Here is a 22,731-nt window from a genome sequence, read left to right as displayed (position 1 = left end):
GAAAATTTCTTCTTGAAACTGAAAAACAAAAAGAAAACGAAACATGAAGAGACTGGATTATTCCTTTGAGAGTTCATTGAAATGCAGTTATTCACTTTAGTTGCAGTTTTGATTCCAGCAGTAACATGCTTTTAAATGAATTTATCTCAAATGTATAACTTATTTATGGCAGAGAACAGAGCTTTGAAATCTTTGACAGAAATAGAATGAACTTGATAATTGAATGGGCATTTCTGATGAGTGAAATTCTGTTTTTGACAGTAGTGCAGAAGTAATGGTGTTACTGTGTAGCACAGTTATAATGACATCACTAGGGTCAGTGCCATTTGACTGAATCCCAAATGATCAAATCAATTTGCTTGAAAGTGCATTTCTAAGAGAAGTGTGGACGTCTACAGAAAGTTTGTGATGGTGTAATTTGTCACAGGAGTTATTAGGAAAGGGAGTCTAGTAGAATAAGTCTGGATACTAATGGTCATCATGATGTTGTACCCTCTCATAGCCCAATGTTTAGATGTTTGTTTTGGTGTTTTTTTTTTCTTTTCTCTGTGGTTGTGTGACCATGTGGGTGGTATATATAAGTAAGGGGGGGGGGTGCCCCCTGCAAAAATTATTTTTTATTGTAAATTTGATGTGTAGAAGCTTTTGGATAATTAACTTCTAACATTATACCCCCCCCCATTTAATTAATCCTTATCAATTTTGATTTTGAATTACTTGCAGTACCAGTTTATAACCATCACTTGTTTATTTTGACTTATTTGAGAATAATCCTTTATATATGGTGTCCAAGCTATATGTTGAGATCACAGGATAAAACTGTGGTCTGTCAATAAATTTCTGGATTTTACTACTGTGCATGCAGGTTCTTTTTTGCCTATGCCATTCATTCCATGCACTGACACTTATGGGTATGTGCAATCATCTGCCGGTGATTATATATGGGTCTAACTGCTTTTGTCACATTGTTTCATGCAGTAGCACTGGTTTTATGTGTGATCCGCTAACAGTGGGGTTAAGGCAGATTCTTTTTCCCCACTGTAGTGTGGTCTCAGAAATCATATGTTTAAGCTGTAGGGAGTGTGGGGTGCTAGAGAGCTTGCCTGCAACAAAAACACTGATTTGATGTTTTTTCTTGTTTAAAACTAAACATTCCATCAATGAAAGTTAATCAGTCGAATGTTAGTCAACAAAGGAGGTTTTCATTATTTTCTTATACACTCATGTTAAATGTTGTGATGGTGGGCATTGTTGTCATAATCCATTTAAAACTGTAATTATTTCAAATAGCTGTCCATTTACTGAAATTTAAAACATCCACTTACTAAAATTTCAGTAGACAGGTTCTTTTATAGTCATTTTGAAGTAAAATTTATAAATTCTTCAAAGAAGCCAAATTCAGTCAAAAATAGGAAAAAGAAACTAAGACTGATGTTGTCAGATGCTTTTGAAACATCAGGTATGAGGCAAAGATATTTTCTTTATGGACATTGTAAAGATATGTTGAGTTTCATAATTGCCTGATCATTTATCTGTTTGTATTGTTTAAATCCTGACTGGAAAGGTAAACATAGAGGTTGGTATAATTTCCAGACAATTTGATAAGGTTATGGCATGTATTTTTTTATTCCTAAATTTATAAGAACAGTACGTCTATATCTGCAGCATATGTAATTTTTTTTTCATTTGGTTTTTGGAATGCAGATCATTTTTGATCTGGTAATGTATAGATCAGATAAATCATCTGTCCTGATGTAATTTAGAATTTTTAAAAGAATAAGTATTTCAGCATGTTTGTAAAATTCAAAAATGAAGCCATCTGGGTGAGAAAATGTAAATTTATAAATTTTATTTGTCTGTTTTGGCAACCAAATACTTTTTGTTCCTTATTAATTTCTCCAAGTCTTTTGGGTTCTAATACCATGATGGGAATGGACCCCATTCCTAAGTCAAACTATGATTAAAGTTCATGAAATTAGTATTCAATCTTTGATGTTAGCCAGAAGTGCTCTTTGCAGCACCCATAATGTGCCCAGTAATGACTCCTTCTGCATTTCGTAAGCAATTTGCTGTATGACTTTGTTAATTATTCCATAATCATGTCATTTGTACTTTTTTGTTATTTTATTTTAGACTTTATTATGCTTTATCAGTACTGTAACATCTCTCTCTATACACACACACACACACACACACACACACACACACACACACACACACACACACACACACACACACACACACACACACACACACACATATATATATATATATATATATATATATATATATATATATATATATATATATATATATGGGTCTACTTCATAACATTGAAATTTCATAACGTTGAATTTCATAGCATTGAGATCATAACATCTAAATCCCAAAACACTGAAAACCCAAAACATTGAAAATTCAGAACATTGAAAGTGTGCTTCATAACACTGAAAACTACATTGCATATGTAAACAACATCCTCTCCATCTATAACAACACTTTTTGCTTGTAAACTTGTGCAAAGCTTGCCTTGAGTCATCAAGAATAAGAGGGGATGAATGCTACTTTCTGACACCACTGTTGAATGAGTTTTTTACTTATTACTACAGCTACAGTTATTTCTAGAGGGAAAACAAACATCAAATCACTTTAAAAGGCAGAGTTAGAAAAGAGGTGACACATAAAAGCCAAAAGTTTTGTAGATTGCATATTATTTCAGTCGATGCACTTTCCTACTGCCTTCAGCATCTCATATTTTTATAGCAAATACATAATTTATCTTTATAAGTCTTATTCCTGAAACCAGTTTTCTTACAGTTTTCATATATTACCCTGTAGTCTGACAGAGTAGCCTGCATGGTGACAGCTTATACATTTCAACAATCAATATGCAGTACCTCACAGCATCAGTTTATGAACATATGCAAATGCCAAATTAAGATTTTAATCTTCAAAGTCTGTGCAAGCTTTGCGGTCAGCCCTTATCAACTGCCACTCTACCTGTTTACCTCTATTCCACCAGTCATGTACAGATTTGATCCTTTCTTTATACTTAATTTCTACTGCTGACTGTGAAAATGAACTCCAAGGTCCTTGTAGTCACCTATCATAATATTTCCTCATGTTAGTCAACGGATATGCATGAGTCCAGGTATATTACATTCATTCAGTTCTCATTGCCTTGATAACATTCACAGGCTATGTTACAGGTGATCTCTGCAACATTTGCTGAGTGGCTTAATTGCAAGCATTTAGTGTCATGGTGAGTTTTGCCACAATATATTTTGTGAGAAGGCAGTGGGCTTTCCTGGGTTTCTGCCTTTTCTTCACTATGGTGAGGCCATGGAGTTGGTATATCACAACATTGCTGGGTGCAGGGAAACTTCTCCCCTCAAAAAATCATTTTTGTGTGTTTTTTAAGGTTTTTCAGCTCACTGTTTTCAGTGCATAATATGGGATGAACAATCAGTGAGCTGAAACACTGATAGCCTCTATTACTTAGGGAAGCATCATTCACAATGCACGAGTGAATTTGATAAAAGTAAACTGGTAAAAGGATTCTAATACATGAATCTGTGCTGTTACAATATGCTAGCAAATACAAACTTAAAAATTGTAGCAGCATGTTGCTCTTCTTCTTCTTCTTTCGGCTTTTCCCGGTTAGGGGTCGCCACAGCGGATCACCTGTCTGCTCATGATTGGCAGTGGAGTTTTATGGTGTCGAGTTGCCAGCCTGGCGCCCAACCTTCCACGGAAGGCACACACATGCACACACTCACACCTAGGGCCAATTTAGAGTGTCCAATCCACCTACTGCATGTCTTTGGGATGTGGGAGGAAACCGAAGCACCCGGTTGCTCTAACTTATCTAAATACTGTTTTGCTGGATCGAGCAAAGGCAGATTGGTATATAATTAACAAGTTCCTATCCAAACACATTTTTGTACAAGTCTGACAAGGCTGGCCATCACTGGCACCTTGTAAATTTTTTTGCACCGTTCCATTCCCCATGGTGAAATCAACATTGTCTCCCCTTACCAGTGGCTTGCTTAGCACATTTGCCAACTGTTTCAGAACCTCCAGTTATTATTAGACCCTCATGTTTTTTCTCAATGCCTCCAACTTCCTCTTCCCATTTTTTTCTGTCTGTCTCCAAATTCCTCTTCCTATTTCTCTTCAATTTTCCACTAAAAGTCAGATCTTTCATGTCTATTCCATAAAGTGAGACTGGGAATTTATTTGGTATATCAGAATGGTGTCCTGCTTTTATATATATTTTTTTCCAAACTCTACCTCTCTGAAATCATTTATTCCTGCAAAACACTATAATAAAGATGTGCTATGCCCAATATTTTTTTTTTTTTGGCCCATCAGTGCCCATTGTCCACATTGGGTCTACTATCATCCTTCTACCATCCCCCAATTTCTCTGGTGTTGCTGGGGCTGGTCATGGATCCTAAAGGTATCATGGGGTACTCTGCCATCTGTACTTCTGTCTGATTGCCTTAGCCCTTTTCCCTTCCTTTGCCCCAGTGGTCGATGATTGCATCTGAGGGTATCTTCCCTCTACTGGACCATGCCACCCCTTAAGGACCCTAACCAGTGAAAGCCCTCTCCTCCAGGATGGGCAAAACCATTCCTCCTTGCTGCTCCTTCATATGCCAATGTTGTTAATCAAATTTGGGTCAGCTGGGCCATAGGCTTTAACCCTCTACACCATGCCTAATATTTTTTTTTTTTTGTTTAAACTTGCATTGCCTTGATGTCAAATGCATACATAATGTACACCCTGTGGGATGTACAGGAGCTTGCCACTCATACAAGTCCCTTTTTAATGTAGTACTGTTATAGCCTAACCTTAAGTACATAGGTAGTTACTATGTGTGACGTTCAGGAGACCATTAGGGAAACCTAACCCAATTTTCCAATTGTTCCTGAGCACCTTGGGGTGAAATGATTTGCTCAGAGTCACAACTTAGGCAAATAGAGACTGTGGATATGAAGCCCTGAACTACAGGAATCAGCTTATTTAGAGCTTATTGCATTATTCAGCTGTGATAGCTAGTTTTCTTTCCTCAAGGTCTAAGATTTATTCTTCACGTCTTCTGTGATGCTTCCTTATATTGCTTTTACACCTGATTTCTAATACTTTTACTGTACCCTTTAGCTAAGTTAAGTAACTAAGCATCCTAACTGTTCTTATGTTTTTGTCTTCATTTTACACTTCTATCTTACCCCAGTTCCTCCCATATCTCTCTGTGCGTCTATATTTTTCTTAGGAAGTATTTTTATTTACAAATGTATAATATTTAAAGGTATTGTTTGAGATTTGTAAACTTACCCATGAAGAATAAAAAATATTTAAGCACAGTGGTGAAAAATGCATGATGACATGTGTAGGTCTTTAATAGTGCAATCAAGTCCAAAAATGGACCACACTAGGTTTAGACATGTGTGATGTTGAGTAAAGCTGACTTTCAGGTTTAAAATGAAAGAGTGCAGTGACTAAATAACATAAATGTTTCCATAACTGACAGGCAAATGATTAAGCAACATAAATGTGAAACCAGGATTAAACTGAATCAAATGCGTCCAGCACAAAAAAAAGTTTCTCATAGTGAAGCTCACATAAGTCTTTGACATTTATTTTTACCATAGAATTGTATAGAAGCTGTCTGAATGACTGACAGCATTGAGACAAATTGGTTGTGATTCTAAACTAGGAAGTTAGGTCCAAGAAGGAAGTGGTAAAAGCTATGCATAAACCTAATTAAGTGATAATTGTCCATTCATCAGTAATTTGTTTCAATGTTCCTCAGTACAATCCTCTACAGATTCTGAAACATTTTTTACATTGTTTTGCTTTGAACATAGCACAAAATGGTACTGCTTCTTAAATAAAAAGTACTTTATTTGTTTGATCAAGCTACTGCAAATCATCACACAGGGAATCCTCAAAACTGATGTAATCACACTGTTAAACATTACACGGGGAATCCTCAAAACGCTTGCTTTCGGATGTAGTAGTGCTATATTAGAGTATTGGTACCCCTACTGCGTACTGTAATTGTGTCAGATATGTCTGTTTTTATGTTTTCTGAATATTTTGTTCTTACTTCATAGCATTGTAGGCGAATAGCAGGCTTTAGCCAATAACCCCAGGTAAGAATTAAACAGTGTACCTTCTATATGTGAGGTAAAGACCTTAACCTTTATTAAGTCCCACCCACTAATAATCACACTTGAAACAGAAGCTGGCTTGTGCACAACACCTGAACATTTTGTTTTTCTGAGCAGTGACTCCTCCAGCTTTTATAATCAAAATGTTTCAGAGTACAAACCAATTTCAACTTACGTGTACTGTTACGTTATAATAAGAAAAAAATGCATGATCATTTTGTACGTTTGAGCCGTTGTGGTGAAACCTTATTTCTTTTAAGAAGTGATTTATGTTTCTCACATGTTTTGACAACGGAGTGTTATTTATGTATTTTTTTAACTCCTTTCCTGCTGTCAGGATATTTATGGCTGAATTTTTGCAGATCTAACTCTCTTTGTATCAGTGTGGTTTTATATGCTTCACTACACCATGGCTCCTCTAGGCCTTCCATATGTTTTACTGAAATATTCATCAAGCACTGTTAAACATATCTAATCTGCGTAAATGTTTCTTTGAATGAAATGCCAGCTAGGTGAGTGGTACTGCTCTGTCTCTGGACAAGTCATTAATTTTAGTGAAAGGAATCAGGAATGCATTTAGAGTTTCATTTAAGAATTAGGTCAGTGTTAGGTTTGAGGGGGTCCTATATTCTATACTGGAATATTATATGGCTTAGTCTATCACGAATTCTGTGAATGTGTTTTTATTTATGTGTTTGTGTACTTTTTTGCATTTTTAATGATTGTGTTTTAATAAATGTTCTTTGATTTTATTGATTTTTGACTACTGAGACTTGATTGATTTATGTTTGATTAGACTGCTTTTGACCAAATGACCTATAACCATGTTTGATTATTCTTTTGATATGTTGGCTGACTTGATGCTAACTTACCAAATACACGTTTGCAAAACAAATAATTTGGGTCTTGTTCACTGCTGATTCTGCTTCTGTTTTACATAACAGAAGAATATTTAGGTGTGTCCCTCAGAATTGACATTCAGACAGCAGAAGGATTTAAAATTACCATCGGGAAAGCAATGATAACCAAAGCTACGAACAGCATTTGTTTTGTGCAATGGATTTATATGCAATGAATATAAGGATAGTATAATAATCAGAAAAACATTCAGTTATATTTTGTCATGTCTTTTTTGCAACCCAGTGAAAGTTTTCTTTCTCTTTTTTGGTGTTTTAAAATGTTAATGTTGTTTCCAGTTAAGATTTACTGCTGAAGAACTGAAATGAGTGTAGCTCTAAAATAATCATATGATAGGATTATTGATTCAGACAGCTGTATGTTATGCCACTTCCGCTGTGGTGCAGCGATAGCGTTGTAGCAAGAGGTTCTCCCGTTTGATTCTCGGCTGGAGTGCGGGGAGTGCCTTCTGTGTGGAGTCTGCATGTCCTCCCCATGGTTGGGTGGGCGTTCGAAAGACATGCGTAAATGGGCATGCCTTTGTTGAAGGTTAAACGTCAAGCTGGCACCTCAGCGTTTGTGAAAATCTACTGCCAATCATTAGTGGACCAGAGTTCCGCTGTGGCGACCCCTAACCGGGAAAAGCCGAAAGACAACAACAACAGCTGTATGTTATGCCTTAAGAATCCAACTGACTGACTTCAAGCAGCAGTCCTTTATTCTTAAGTATATGGTATTAAGGAATAGAAAGGTATCCTGGGGTTCTTTAATAGGTTCAAAGGTTCATAGGTTGGTACTAGGCTATCAGCCCTAGGGCCTATACAAGCCTAGACATAACAATTCCCTGGTTAATGTGTCTGTAGGATACAGTTTTTTGAATCATCTTGGGAAAGGACTAAATCCTGGGTAAATTCTGAAACATGTTTTTATATAGATGAGAACCTGTAAAGAATTGTTTTTTTTTTTTCCAGATTAAGAAACATTATAAAAACATCACAGTACTTAACTGGGTTACTAATTGCACAGGAGTCTTCCTGGCATCACAAGAGTTTCGTCTGTATTAGATAAATTAATTGGATATGTTGCATTCCTGGGTGCACTACTTGTATCTGAAAAATAGTACCTATTTTGTTTTCGAAATTACTATATTGTTTTCTGAAATGTGTTATCTATTTTAAGCCATATTTCATTGATGATTGCATATTTAATTTTCCAATAAAGAAAAATGCAGTATTTAGAATCACTTTGTAGCCTTTCCTGTACCTGTACTTTCTATAGTACCTAAAGTGTGTTAAGCTGTACCTCAGATGTAAAGGAGAACATTATCCATAGAAGCAAACATTAAATGCATACTGAAAATTATATATCATGTCCATGGATAGCAAACTTAACAAGCTGGAAAAAAACATTACATTTTCATAGCTAGAATACTAAGGACTGTTAAATCTGCCATAAGCTACAGAACTGTCAAATCTGCCACAGGTCTAATGCCTTATACTTAGCTAGGTTCTGCTGTTGTTAACCAAGGTTTCACCATTCATTGGAATGCACAGAAATCTGTTTGCATACAAGCTCCTCTTTTAAAACCCCTGAAAGCAACTAAATAAGAATGTCCAACCTAACCTGAGAAATAGTATTTACTATTTGACATTTTTAGTTTTCTTACTTTATGCTCTAGATAAAATGAATTGCATAGAAAAATGCAACATTTTAGGCCTAGAGAAATATTTCTGATTAAACTGAAGGGTCTTTAGCCACTGATGAGCCAGAACTGCCACTGATGTGGTATCACTGAGCTATTATTTTATTGCTTCATTTATTTATGTCATCGCTTTTTTTTTTTTTTGCTACATGACTTACATAAGATTTTGCCCACTTTTGAGTTACTTTTTCCATTTTACTCAGCAGCACCAAATGCATTCATTTAATATATCATTTACTAGGTGACTTTCTTTCTACTTTCATCAACTTGGATTAGTTATTTCTTGTTGAGTTACAGTACAGACAGATTTCTGGCAAGGTCTGCTATTTAATACGAGCAACTTGAATCGTAGATATCATCTGTAGCATGCAACAGTAGAGGAATGGTGGTCCAACAGTTTCCTGACAGACTCAAGAACATAATTCTGTCAGAATATGCTCAGTGTGCCATTAATGGATATTTGTGGTGGTATAAATAATAGTACAATTACTGCTCTGTATTGTGACACACATTTGCACAGTGAAGATCAGCACTGCATGTAGTGCTTTATGTAGTGCTTTATGGTACTACAGTGAGGATCAACACTATGTTAAGTAACACAATGATACAATGAATATTGAGTGTTGAGCTTTATGCTATTGCATCAGCAATTAGCACTGTGTGCAGTGCATCACAGTGGCACAGGGAGAATTAATAGTGTTTGCTGTGCATTATGCTGGTGCAATGATGTTCAGTCTGCTGTACATTGCAATAGCACATTGACCATAAACACTGTGATGTGCAGCATTCCAGTGGTACATTGAAGAATCAACATTGAGTTCTGTACACTGCAGTGGTACAGGAGTGATTAGCACTGTCTGCAGTGCATTACAGTACTACAGCGAGGATCATCACTGTATGTTGTGCATTATATGGGTACAGTGGGGAACAGCACTGTCCACTGTGCATTACAGTTGTACAGTGACAATCAGCACCATATGTTGTATAGTATAATGGTACAGTGAGGTTCAGCACTGTTTGCAGTGCATTACAGTAGTACAGCAAGGATCAGCACCATGTGCTGTACAACATAATTGTACAGTGAGGATCAGCACTGTGTATAGTACATTATGGTACTATATTGAACAAAACCATGTGCTTTATAACACAATGGTTCAGTGAGGATCAGTACTGTGTACAGTACATTATGGTACTATATTGAACAATACCATGTGCTGTATAACACAATGGTACAGTGAAGATCAGCTCTGTGTGCATTTCATCCTGGCACTATAGCGAACAACACCACATGCTGTACAATTCAGTGGTACAGTGAGGATCAGCATTGTGTGCAGTGCATTATGGTACTATATTGTGGATCGGCACTGCTTGCTTTGCATTATGGCACTATAATGAGAATCAGTACTGTGTGCTCTGCATTATGTTAGTATAGTGAGTATCAGCACTGTGTACTGTGTTTATTGTGGTGGTACAGTGAGGATCAGCACTATGTGCTGTGCATTAAGGCTGTAAAGAGAAGATCAGTATAATGTGCTGTGTAGTACATTGATGCTCAGTTCTTCAGTTTGCTTTGCAATACAATACTGCATTGACCATCAGCACTATATGCAGAGCATTGCAATGGTACAGTGAGGATTATCACTTTCAGCTGTGCATTGATGTGGTACAGTGAAGACCAACTCTGTGTGTCTGTGCATAGTACTGGTTCAGTAAAGGGTTAACATTATGTGTCATGCAACACAATGATACAGTGAGGATCAATGACATGTACGTTGCATCACAATAGTGCAGAGTGTATTAATACTATCTGCTGTGCATCACAATGGTACAGTGAGGATCAGCTTTGTATGCTGTACATTATAGTGGTAAAGAAGGATTAGTTCAGCATGCTGCACATCACAGTGAAGCTTTGAGGACTGACACAATGTTTGGTGCATAGGATAGATACAGTGAGTATTAGCATTGCAAGGGTACTGTGTGGCACATGACTATGATCTGTGTATCTCAAAGGGTCAGAGAGGATCAACACTGCATTCTGTATGTCACAATTGTTTCTTGAGAGTTGGTATTGCTATGCACTTCAGTAGAGCACTGAATATCAGCTCATTGTGCTATGTAGCATTGCACTGAATGCCACTCTTACAGGCTACATGCATGCCAATGATAGGAAGTAAGGCAGACATCAGGAGGATACTGCATCCGATACATGCAGTATGCTGCTTGGGGAAGTGGCATCTTAGATGAAAAGTGCATGGAAATTGAGGAAGGTAGGTGTACTTTATCTGAATTATGGATGACACGTAGACCTTCATCTCTGTAACTCTCTGTGACAGTGTAAGTATATTGGCTGAGGTATAGAGTGCCTTCTTCAAGCACACATGCAGTGTGCATTGTGATTCCACAGGAGTGGAGTTTGATCTTCTTGGTGTAATGAGAGTATGCATACTTAATTTCCATTCCTTTTTATCAGTCCATTAATCATTACACCTTCATTCTCACTGGCAGGAATGACTGGAATGACAGCTGACTATACAGCTTAGAGGCTATGGACCTGACTATGCTACAGATACCTTTGGTTTGACTAGTGCACCATATAAGGTTAATTCTCTCCATGGAAGAATGAGAGGGACTGTCTGAAGCAGAGTTTCTTATCCGAAAGGAAGGTTATTGACAGAATACTGTTACAAGAGCAACTCAGATTGGAATTCCCACAATTGCATGTTATGCACTAGGAATGCCAAGAAATGTAATCACTTTAGTTGAGAAAATGTTTAAAGAAGCATGTCTTCAAAAAAGTATGCATATAGTATTAAAGCACTCAAAAATGTTTTGTAACGCCTACATGTCTTCTAGCATCTTGTGTTTTTTGGGATCAAGGAGACAAATAGGCCAATATGGGATGCATGCTTGAAGGATATGGTGTGACTGTGAGCGAGGGTGAGTAGGTCAGATACATTTTTAAAACACATCACTAGAGTGCTGCATGACAAGATTGCACAGTAAGGAAAGGGCCTACACCTAGCTTGAACAGATGTGCACTTTGTAGTATCAGCTTGTTATTCTGCGATCATAGTAGTTATTTCCACGTTTGCTTCTCAGTGTATGTCTGCATATGAATGTATGTGTTTGTATAGACATGTATGAATATCCACAGATATGAAGCTATATGCTGACTTACCACAGGTTGCTGGTTCTTACTGTAAATATGCATCCATGAGTGTTAACCCAGAATGAATTGGATGGTGACAGTTCTGTGCCTGTTTTTATATTTGGCACTGTTAGCTTCAAGATCTTGCTGTGGTGTGAGTGCAGTGGCAGATAATGCAGTCCTACTGCTACATTATAAAGCAATGTCAGCTCTCATATTCAATATCTAGTGTGGTTCGTACATCATTACAAGTTTTTTTTTATGTTCCTTACATTATTTGTGTAGGTTTTGCACATGGGATGCTTGTGTGGTGCTACTGATGTATTCTGATGTCTCTGAATCATGTAGAGACATTTTCATTCCTTTTTCTGTGTTGTAACTACATGCAAAGTGTGCCATATCTATGAGTCCTGCATATTATCAGTATAAAGTGTTTTTTTTTCTTTCATAACCAACTTAATAGGGCAGTGAATGGTTCTTACCCTGCAAGAAGAGTAAATCATTATGGATATCTGTTAAATGCACTTTATTGTCAGTATATTCATTTGTTTCAGAGAAATTCTAAAGTAAGTCTTATAGCAGATGTAATTGATGTATTTATTAACAACAATTCTGCTGTAAGGATTTTTTTAAATCTAGTCTTTTTAAGCTGATTTACATTTTACATACCAGGGTTGTAATATAAATTATAAGAAGTGGACAACACATGGTCCGAAAAAAAAGCAGCATGTCAGTTCCTGTCTTCTCTGGTGGGTCCAGAAAATTAGGTTTGATAGCCATGGGAAATAAGATGGCATATTTTCTGTTAGTGAGTACTATTGCAGTAGCAAGAAGAAAGGAAACTATTATGTACTTTCTGGTATGTGCACAAAATCCTGTAGACCAGAGAAAGCTTCACTGTATAGGATAATATATATTTTAATATTCATTTTTGATAATGCTATATATAGAGAAAAACAACATAAATAACATTTTTATAAGCCAGCTACTTTGAGGTTTATTTTAACAGAGGAATAATGTATTCCTTGACTTAAGCTGGTATTTATTTCTTTATCACACAACACAATATTTTAAAATGATCATGTATGCAATTACTGTGTAACTGAAATACAGTGCCTGCAATTTTTTTGAAACTAAGCCAAAGGATGTTTTATGACCAGAGTGGGAGAATGCCTTTTGTGTCTATCTTAACTCTGAAAACTGTCATTTATGAACTGACTCAGTATTTCATTAATTCATTCATTTAGCAATTTCCTTGAACTCCTTGCCTCACTGGGATTTCATTCAAGAAAGAATAATTCCTATAAAACTTTCAGACATTTCTTTCCATCTTTTTTTTTAATCTAATTTTACAACAGTTTCATGAGAAATGCTTTTTTAATGAGTGCTAAATTTTGCATAGTGTGTGAAATGATGAACAAATGACTAATAATTCTGTCCAAACAACTGGCACAGAGAAAAAGATCCAATTCCCACTACTGATTATCCTAGTGTGAATAGCATCTTAGGTACTGGCAGGCTGGCCAGGGGAAAGGAGGAATGATCTGCCTGTATCTGCTCACCTTGCTTGTAGGGATTGTATAAATCCTGGTTGGTATGGCACATTAGCTCCTGTTGCCTCCTCCTATCAAGATGTTCTGTATTCTTGGCTGGGGTGTCTTCTGTGTAGAGTCTGCATGTCCTCCCTTTGTTAACATGGGGTTTCCCTGGGTTGCTCCAGTTTCATCCCATATTCGAAAGACATGTAAGGTTGATTAAGGACTCTTCAGTTTCACACAGTTGTGAGTGTGTGAATGTGCTATATGGAATAACTGGCAACCTAATTCTATTTCCTGTTTTGCCTCTGCGCTGTAGTGGTGACTGTTCCCATAGTCACTTTAAGAGTTGGCTGCAACTTGTAAAAGAGTGAGTTCTAGGCTGACTGCTACTAATGGCTAGTAGCCAGCTCCTAGGGGAAGTGAACTACAAGCAGCACATGGCAGGAAGCTACTCAAGATGCTGTGGGAGGGAATCCATACACCAACTCCCTTTATAGCTGTATTACCTTCAGTATACATACTCCCAGAATGGTGAGATAGGGCAAAAATACTAGAAATATTTATATTTAAAAGAAACATTTAAAAGCAGAGAAACATAATATGTTCTGTTTTTTCCTTTTCTTCTTCTAGAGACATTCCACTTGTGGAGATCTTACAGATGGACTTTGAAATAAACGGTGTCAGCAGCTTATCGGGTACCCAGACAATCACATGGCAGGCTGAATACCTTGGAAAGGGTATGACAGATCAGGTCACATCAGAGGTCTTTGTCACTCAGAAAGACGTAGTTGGAATTGTTGCATTAGCCATGGTAAGAGAATGTTTTCATTTTGCAGTTCTTGATAACAAATTTCTCATTTGGTTAGCAAAATGGAGTTACAGTTGCACTTGAGAAAATGTTAATGTAGCTGCCATGGGTAAAAGTAACAAAGACTTGCCATTTGAGTGTTTGTTTGTTGTTTGCCTCTGAAACAGTTATGTCAAAACACAAAGTAATGCCTTTAATCAAGTGCTGTGCAATGGCTATTTTTAAAGTCAAACGAGAACTTAGAAAAACTAGTAAAAATAAATAGTGAAACGCAACTGGAATGCACAAAAAACTTTAATACAAAATTAACACTGAGCGCTTTCACCCACCACAATGCAGGTTTCATCAGAGTAATAACTTAATGGAGCAGCTTGTCTTATATAGTACTATCTGCCCAATGATATCAATTCATCAATTAACGAACATCAATTAAAAAACGAACATCAATTAAAAAATATATATGCATAAACTAAGTAAACTTTGTAACCCTTTTGTCATACAATACCCTAATATGTATACATATATATATAAAAAAAACAATGTATAAATGAATGTACTTAATTTAATATAGTTATATATTGTATTTACAGTTATATTGGATTTGATATAATTGATGTTCGTTAATTGATGAATTGATATCATTGGTCAGATAGTACTATATAAGACAAGCTGCTCCATTAAGTTATTACTCTGATGAAACCTGCATTGTGGTGGGTGAAAGCGCTCAGTGTTAATTTTGTATTAAAGTTTTTCGTGCATTCCAGTTGCATTTCGCTATTTATTTATTTTTGCTATTTTTAAAGTACCTGGACATTAAGTGGGCAGTTTAGTGATGTAAATAAGAAGTAAAAGGATTTAAATTACAACTGAGACTCATTCATTTGGTTTTCTTTTTATTTGCTTCTCATATTTTTCAACCCATCTTGTCTCATCAGTTTGCCATAGGAACAGATTAGTAAATATTAATTGTTCCCTGAAGAACAGTTGCTTGGTCTCATGCAAATTCAGTTGTGGAGTGTTAAAATGAGTCACTGAGGAGGAGACTCAGAAATATGCTGAATGACAGTTTTGTAGTGAGATGTGAAAAGATTGCTGCACTGAAATTTATAAGTGTTAGAAACCACCATTTGCTGATGCGTTCCTTACAGAACCATTGGTCATTCAGGCTTTATTGAATAGTTTTGTTACCACTACTTTTTAAAATAATAATAATAATAGTAATAAAATAAAATATTAATATAAAGAAGAAAAATATGTATCTTAAGAAGATATCAGTCAGTATGAACACCTCCACTACCCACCCATTCCGCTGTATCCTTCAAATTCTGATATTCGCAAAAGAAAAAGACTCGATCAACAACCGTTAATCTGCTAAAGGAAAAGCTCTCGATCTTATAGTAATTCCATATTGCCAACATTAGCCTCTCCTCTCCTCTTAACAGCTTTGGAGAGCAGCATAAGACATTCTTATTTTCAAAAGATGTAGCGTGATCAATAACATCCAGTCTACAAATATGTGGGTCAAAATCCAGATCAGTACAACACAATGTCTGAAATAATTCTTTCATAATAAACAAGGTATCCTGTTTTTCCACCTGAAAAATGGTTAAGAAATTACTTACAGTTTCAGAGCAGTCCTTGGTCAATTGTGATTGTTTCTTAAACACAAACTTGTCTTTGCTTTGGCTCATTAGCAGCAGTACAAAGAACTGCTTGCTCACACCCTTGTTCTCCCCTCCCCCTTCCCTGTTTATTACCTTAAGACAATCCCAAAGTTAATAAATATTACCTGTGTGGTAGGCACCATTTTTAAAACTACAATCCACTCTGCTACAGGCCCCATGAGGAGCTCAGTGTCTCTCCAGTAAGTGTTTTACAACTGTAAATGCCTATTTATGTTGAATTGTGTTAGCCATTTTACAACTGTATATGTTTATGTTGAATTGTGTTAGACATCTAATATGATTTATGCTTTATTATTGGAAGTTACTATGGCATGCTAGCATTTTGTCTGCACCAAGTTGTTTTTAGTATAATAGAATGGTCTATTTGCATAGCTGCACCTTGTTCACTAATGTTATTCATGTAATTGTGTTGTGTGTAGACAGCTCATACTGGTGTCTAATTATTTCTATATAATTGTGCTGTTACTGGTGGATAGAATCACATTAGAAAACCACTGCAGAGTGCTGCTCACTATATTTTTATCTGTGACTGCATAACTGTCTGAGGTTTTTTCTAACAGATGTTTTTCCAGTTGGGTCAGTATCTGCATATACCAGTAGTTGGTTCAAGACATATTTTCCTGCATACAGTAGCTATTTGCTCTGTTTGTTTTTTGTAATCTTTATATCTTTACCATCTCAAAAGTGCTTACTCCTTTCTGTACTCTTCTTTTCTAGACCTAACACCACTCTTACGTATTCAACTGTGGTACCACCTTTATCATTCTTATAAGAAAAGTGCAGTCCGGGTCTGAACTGTCTGCAAACAGCTAAAGTTAACTTTGAGTACGTGTCTACCTGTTTGAGCCAATATTCTTTTTCCCCTGGAGAGCACTCTGCTTTGGCTTGTAAGCAACCCCCCACCACACACACACGCACACACACACACACACACACACACACACACACACACACACACAAACACTCATCTTCCACTTTCTCTCTTATTCCCTTCTGTTAGCAAATAGTATCCATAATTGATCAATACTGTGTGTTTGTTAATTTAAACTGAGACCACAGTAGCCTATTGATACAAGGTTATCCTGTTTTTCCACCTGAGAAATGGTTAAGAAATGACTTACAGTTTCAGAGCAGTCCTTGGTCAATTGTGATTGTTTCTTAAACACAAACTTGTCTTTGCTTTGGCTCATTAGCAGCAGTACAAAGAACTGCCTGCTCACACCCTTGTTCTCCCCTCCCCCTTTCCTGTTTATTACCTTAAGACATTCCCAAAGTTAATAAATATTACCTGTGGCAGGCACCATTTTTAAAACTACAGCCACCCTTGTCACTATCATATGTTCATTTATCAGTTAACTCTGTTACCTGATTGTTTCCAGCACCCTCAAAAGAGCAACTAACAGGGTTTCTACCCGCTTCACTCCCCACCCTGCCCCCTATTCCCTCCTGCCCCCAGTGGTCCCACCTTTATTACACTCACAAACCCCTCCCATCTTTCCACTAGCCAACCACAGTGCTAACCCAACACTACCTCCTCCATCTTCCCACTACTATCACACCTCCTCAACTAACATGTACAAGCATACCTTACCTATGCTCACTGCATGCACTCTCCTTGCATATCTTACATCCTACCAAAGCTCCGTCATTTCCCCACTCAACCACTACCACTGTACTACTACTCACACCACCACTCATGTCTCACCCTCACTCAGCTCCCCTCCCACCAACTCAAGAACCATCCCTATGTTCCCTCCACATATTCTACCAACTATATTACTCAAACATAAACCATCCCTACAACTTAACATAGTAACCCTCCCACCATACCTATTAACCACAGAGCACAATCGTAAAGTTTCCCTTATAAACAACCACATTCAAAAACTGATAAAACTAATAACCTCATGCATATCAAAACTAGCCCTAAGTGGAGACATCCACCCCAACCCTGGCCCTACCATCTCCAACCCCAATCCTCATAATCAGACTAGAAACCACAACTCCTCCCATATTACAGCAAATAGAAAGCCAAGTGACTTCCTTCTACTAAGCCTAAATATTAGAAGTATATCCAACAAAGTCCATGAACTCCATCCACCATAGACTTGTACTCCCCAGATATAGTCATCTTGGCAGAAAAATGGCTAAAACCTCACATTACCAGTGAGCAAATACTCCCTACAGGTTATGGCATACTAAGAGTAGACCGGATAAACGAGAAAGGAGGTGGTGTAGCTATAATATTTAAACAGCATCTAAACATCCAGATCTTAAAATCATCAGCTCCACAAATAGGCAATGAAGAAATAATATATACCAACCTCAAAATAAACCCAAACAAAACCATCAACATAATTGAATGCTACTTTCCACCTGGCCAAAACATCCCTCCACTAGAAAACCTCCTCAACTGGTCTACCCACCATCTCCCCCAAGAATCATTTTAGGTGATTTCAATATTGACTGGCAATCCTGTTCTGACAACCATCCAACCCATCATGTAAACCTTCATGGCTTCACCCAACTAGCCCAGTCGCCAACCAGGATAAATAAAAACTACAGCAAGCACACTACCCTGGATTGGATACTAGTCAGTAAGAGCCCCCAGTCATATATAATAGGCTGCTTATCAGATAGCCTCAGTGATCACTCCCCAACATTCCTACTCCAAAAATACCTATACCAAGCTAAACCTGTCATCTACCATCAAATACGTAAAGAACTAAACTTTAACCCACTCAGATTCATCTCCTCCCTCAAAGAATGTAACTGGCATCCTCTAAAGTATCTCAGTCTTGATGACGCAGTTGAATATTTTAATACTACCTTCCTGAGCATCATTAATTACCATGCCCCCATAAGACTTTCCAGAACCAAAGCACAATCCTCCCCATGGCTACAGAAAACCACTAAGTCAGAAATGAAAAACAGGGATAAAGCCTGGGAGCACTGTCTCAAAACCAAAACCCCCTCAACTAGACAGAAATTCCTAGAACTACACAGTAGAGTCAAAAAGCTAATAAAACAGGACAAATTCCAATACTACCAGTCTGCCCTGCACTCCTCCCAACACAGCCCAAACAATTCTGGTCCTCCATAAACTCCATCCTCCACCCAGGTAAAGTCAGTACCCCTCCTCCTAACATCCCTCACTCCTCAGAAAATATTGCTACTTCATTCAACACACACTTCACACAAACCATACTATCACTAGCTAAACAACACAACCCCCCTCCCCTTCAACTCACACATTCAACTAGTAACCTCCCCACTGCCTTCTGTTTTTCTCCTGTACCTACCTCCAACATAAAAAAACTCTTAACTAAACTTAAGCCCACCAGATTAGCAGCAGACAACCTCCCAAGTGAATACCTACAAATCGCAGGTAATGCTCTGGCCTACCCAGTATCCATATTGATTAACCAATCTCTGTCAGAAAGTTACGTTCCCACACTGTGGAAAGTATCACATATAATTCCCCTCCACAAAGGTGGACCCTGCACAGAACTAACCAATTGCCGCCCCATAGCTATTCTCTCTCCACTCTACAAAATACTAGAGAGATGCATACACTCTCAGGTCTCAGACTACCTCCTTACTTACAACCTCCTTTCCAATACTCAGCATGGTTTCCGACCAAACCATAGCACCACCACTGTCTTACTCTCCTTTACTAACACTATCCTTCAGCATAAAAACAATGACTATCTCCCCTCTGCTACTTTCCTAGACCTATCTAAAACATTTGACATGGTCCCACACAAACAACTTATCGCTGTCCTCAATAACCTATTCTTCTCTCAATCGGTCACCAACTGATTTCAGAGTTACCTGTCTGACCACCAACAATCCGTTGTATGGCAGAATGACATATCTCCCCAACTAGGATCCATCCTTGGACCCCTACTCTTCTCTGTTTTCACCAATAATCTAGCCTCTGCCACCAAACATGGCACACTCATACAATACGCAGATGACTCAACCATCATCTGCTCAGCCCAGTCCCTACCCAAACTGCAAAGAGTCACACAGGAAGCCTTTTCCTCTGTTGAAACTTGGTTATCCGATGCCCAATTAATACTCAACCCAAACAAAAGTAAACTACTCATCTTCCAACCCACCAAACATACTCAAAACAACTCTCACTTTAACATCACAGCAAAAGACAACACCACTATATACCCAACTGAACACACCAAATTGCTAGGAGTGGAAGTAGACAAACTAAAATTTGACATTCACATATCCATGACCATAAAAAAAGTCCATAAAAAACTAGGAGCGTTATACAGAAATATGCAACTTCTCACCAAAGCAGCAAAGATTTCAATAGCAAATTCCCACCTTATCTCCACCCTACTTTATGCCTCTCCAATATATACCAACCTAAGGCAATGTGATCTAAACAAGCTAGTGACCTGCTACAATAAAATCGCCAAATTCGCCACAGGGTACCCTACCGTAGTCACCACTGTCTCTCACTTGCTGAACTGGGCTGGCTTGAACTCCCTCACCTCCTTCAATGGTATCAACTCTCACTCGCCCACAAACTAGTAAACCATCCACTGAATGTCCCATCCCTCTAGAATCTACTCCAACCCTATCGCACCACCAGACCACTAAGATCCAGCAACAAAAATCACTTGCAGATCACTAAAGCCAATAACTCTGCTGGTGAAGCACTATTCTCTTGCACCATAGCCAAATTATGGAACTCCCACCCACAATTACCTCCATATCATCATGCACCCACTTCAAAACTTTACTAAAAGCGCACCTAAAAACATGCTGGCTATGCCCTTGCAACTCCCACTCTAAAATCACCCACCCCATCCAACCACTACCTTTCTTTCCACTCCACTAACTACCTTAATTATAGCAAGCTCAGATGCTCATAAGTCTAGTACGTATTATACAGCAGGAACTTCTTATTGTAACATTTGTTAATGTCTGTTATGTACTTCACAGATAAAGATTCTAGTTGTCTACTGATGTACTATGTTCTTCATCTGTAATTATGTTGTAAGTAATTGATATGCTATATTGTTAATTACTATGTAATCCAATGTAACTACTGTCTGTTTATTTTAACTGTGGAGCTTTTCTCCCCGGGCCTTCACTGAAAATGGGCCTACGTCCAGTTGGACACTCCCGGTCAACAAATGTAAATAAATAAATAAATAAAATAAATAAATAAACAGAAAGATTTAATTTGGGGACATAACCACCAAACACACAGCTAAGACCACATATTAACACATTTATGCCACTAAAGTTTAAATGGGTGTACCCAACTTAAGTTTCCAGATGTAAATAAGCTATATTAAATATTTTATCCTGAATAGTATGATTGTGAGGGAAAAGTATGTCTTTTTTATCTATGTGGCTTAACCATGATCTCAGGAGAGATATTGGAATGAAATACATGATTTTATTTGTTGGTGAACATAGAAAGTAATTTTATTTATTTGTCTGCTTGTTAACAAGGTAGGTGGGCTGCTCTGATGACCCTATTCAAGCTATGACTCAGGGCCTGTTAAGAAAGAAAGCGAACAGAGGAGAACAATACATAGTTACTGTGGCACAGCAAGATAAAAAGAGTACTTTACATTAACTATTAGAAAAGACTCAATTAGTTCAAATTTATTTGATATTAGATATTAGATATTAGTTTTAAGTATAGCATTCATTTGAGTACAGCAGGAATTTCAAATTACTGGGTCTTGGATGCTTACAGGCACCTTAATGTTTTATGTTCATCAGTTTGGTATTTAAGCCCCATTTTCCAAATGCAGAGCTGTGTGACAAAATAATGTGATAAGCAGTAAACTTTTCAAGTTTTTCCTGAAAGCCGATTCTGTACAAAATTACTTTCAGAATGTGACAAAAACAACTCACATAACCATGGTGAATGTATTCATCATGACCTGTTATATCTGGTCACCATGCAAGAAATGGGGATGCAAGCATTTTTCTTTGGGTTCCTAAGCAGTGGTTCATCACAGATAGTCATTCTTCAAGTAGGATGATATGAACATACCCTACATGACTTCAGATCCTCCAACAGCTTTTATTTATTAAGAGTTAAAGTAATAATACATAAATAGTAATGCAAATAAGATAGAAAGGAGAACAAGATGGAAGAACAGAAGGATGAAAAAAGAAAGCCGTATAAAGGGACTGTTGGGAATTGCATAGTGACAGAAGAACATTCTGGTATGTAGAACAGAAATGACATTTCTTATTCAGGGATTTATCTGAGACAGGATAGAAATGAAAATATAAAAGCAGAAGTAAGCAATGTGTACGTGATGCAGAGCATTCAGCTCTGTTGGTTTTCCATTTAAGTATCATAAGTTAGCAATAATTCTCCAAGTTGGGTTTTCCAAGGATAATGACATCCTTGGCGAAGTTTCAGCATAAGAAGAGGGGCGACTCTATTTGGTTACCTAGTCTGCTGATTGAATCTTTGCAGGTAATTATAAATTGTAATAAATAAGCTCTTCTTCATGCCGCTAATGTCTAAGCATATCCTGTTCTCTGAAACAAAAGGAGGGACTTAGTATCTTTTACCAATGAGCAGTTACTAATTGCACATCTGTAGAGAACTTGTTTTACTTAGCTGTCTTCTCAAATGGAGGCAGACGAAAGGAAAAGGAACTGGCTAACTTTTCTATAGAAGGGGAGTCCTTTTGGAGATGTACTGTTTTTCTTTTCTTCTGAACAGGAAAAACAGCATTGTATTAAACTTGAATCTTTCTCTTGATGCT

General features: G+C 37.3%; 1 protein-coding gene across 1 annotated transcript in view; it reads left to right on the top strand.

The window, feature by feature from the left end:
* The window catches only part of TMEM132C (transmembrane protein 132C), a 2,628,872-nt gene that overhangs the window by 1,795,064 nt on the left and 811,077 nt on the right, over positions 1 to 22,731 (top strand). Inside the window, exon 4 of the mRNA XM_044068345.1 lies at positions 14,096 to 14,276. Within this exon, the coding sequence (XP_043924280.1) occupies positions 14,096 to 14,276 (181 nt within the window). The remainder of the gene's footprint in view (positions 1 to 14,095; positions 14,277 to 22,731) is intronic.

This window comes from Protopterus annectens, chromosome 4.part0 (assembly GCF_019279795.1).
Source record: "Protopterus annectens isolate FY-2018-M chromosome 4.part0, PAN1.0, whole genome shotgun sequence".
Taxonomy (NCBI): domain Eukaryota; kingdom Metazoa; phylum Chordata; order Ceratodontiformes; family Protopteridae; genus Protopterus; species Protopterus annectens.
Note: the sequence above shows the minus strand (reverse complement) of the source record. Positions and strands in the feature narration are given on the sequence as shown.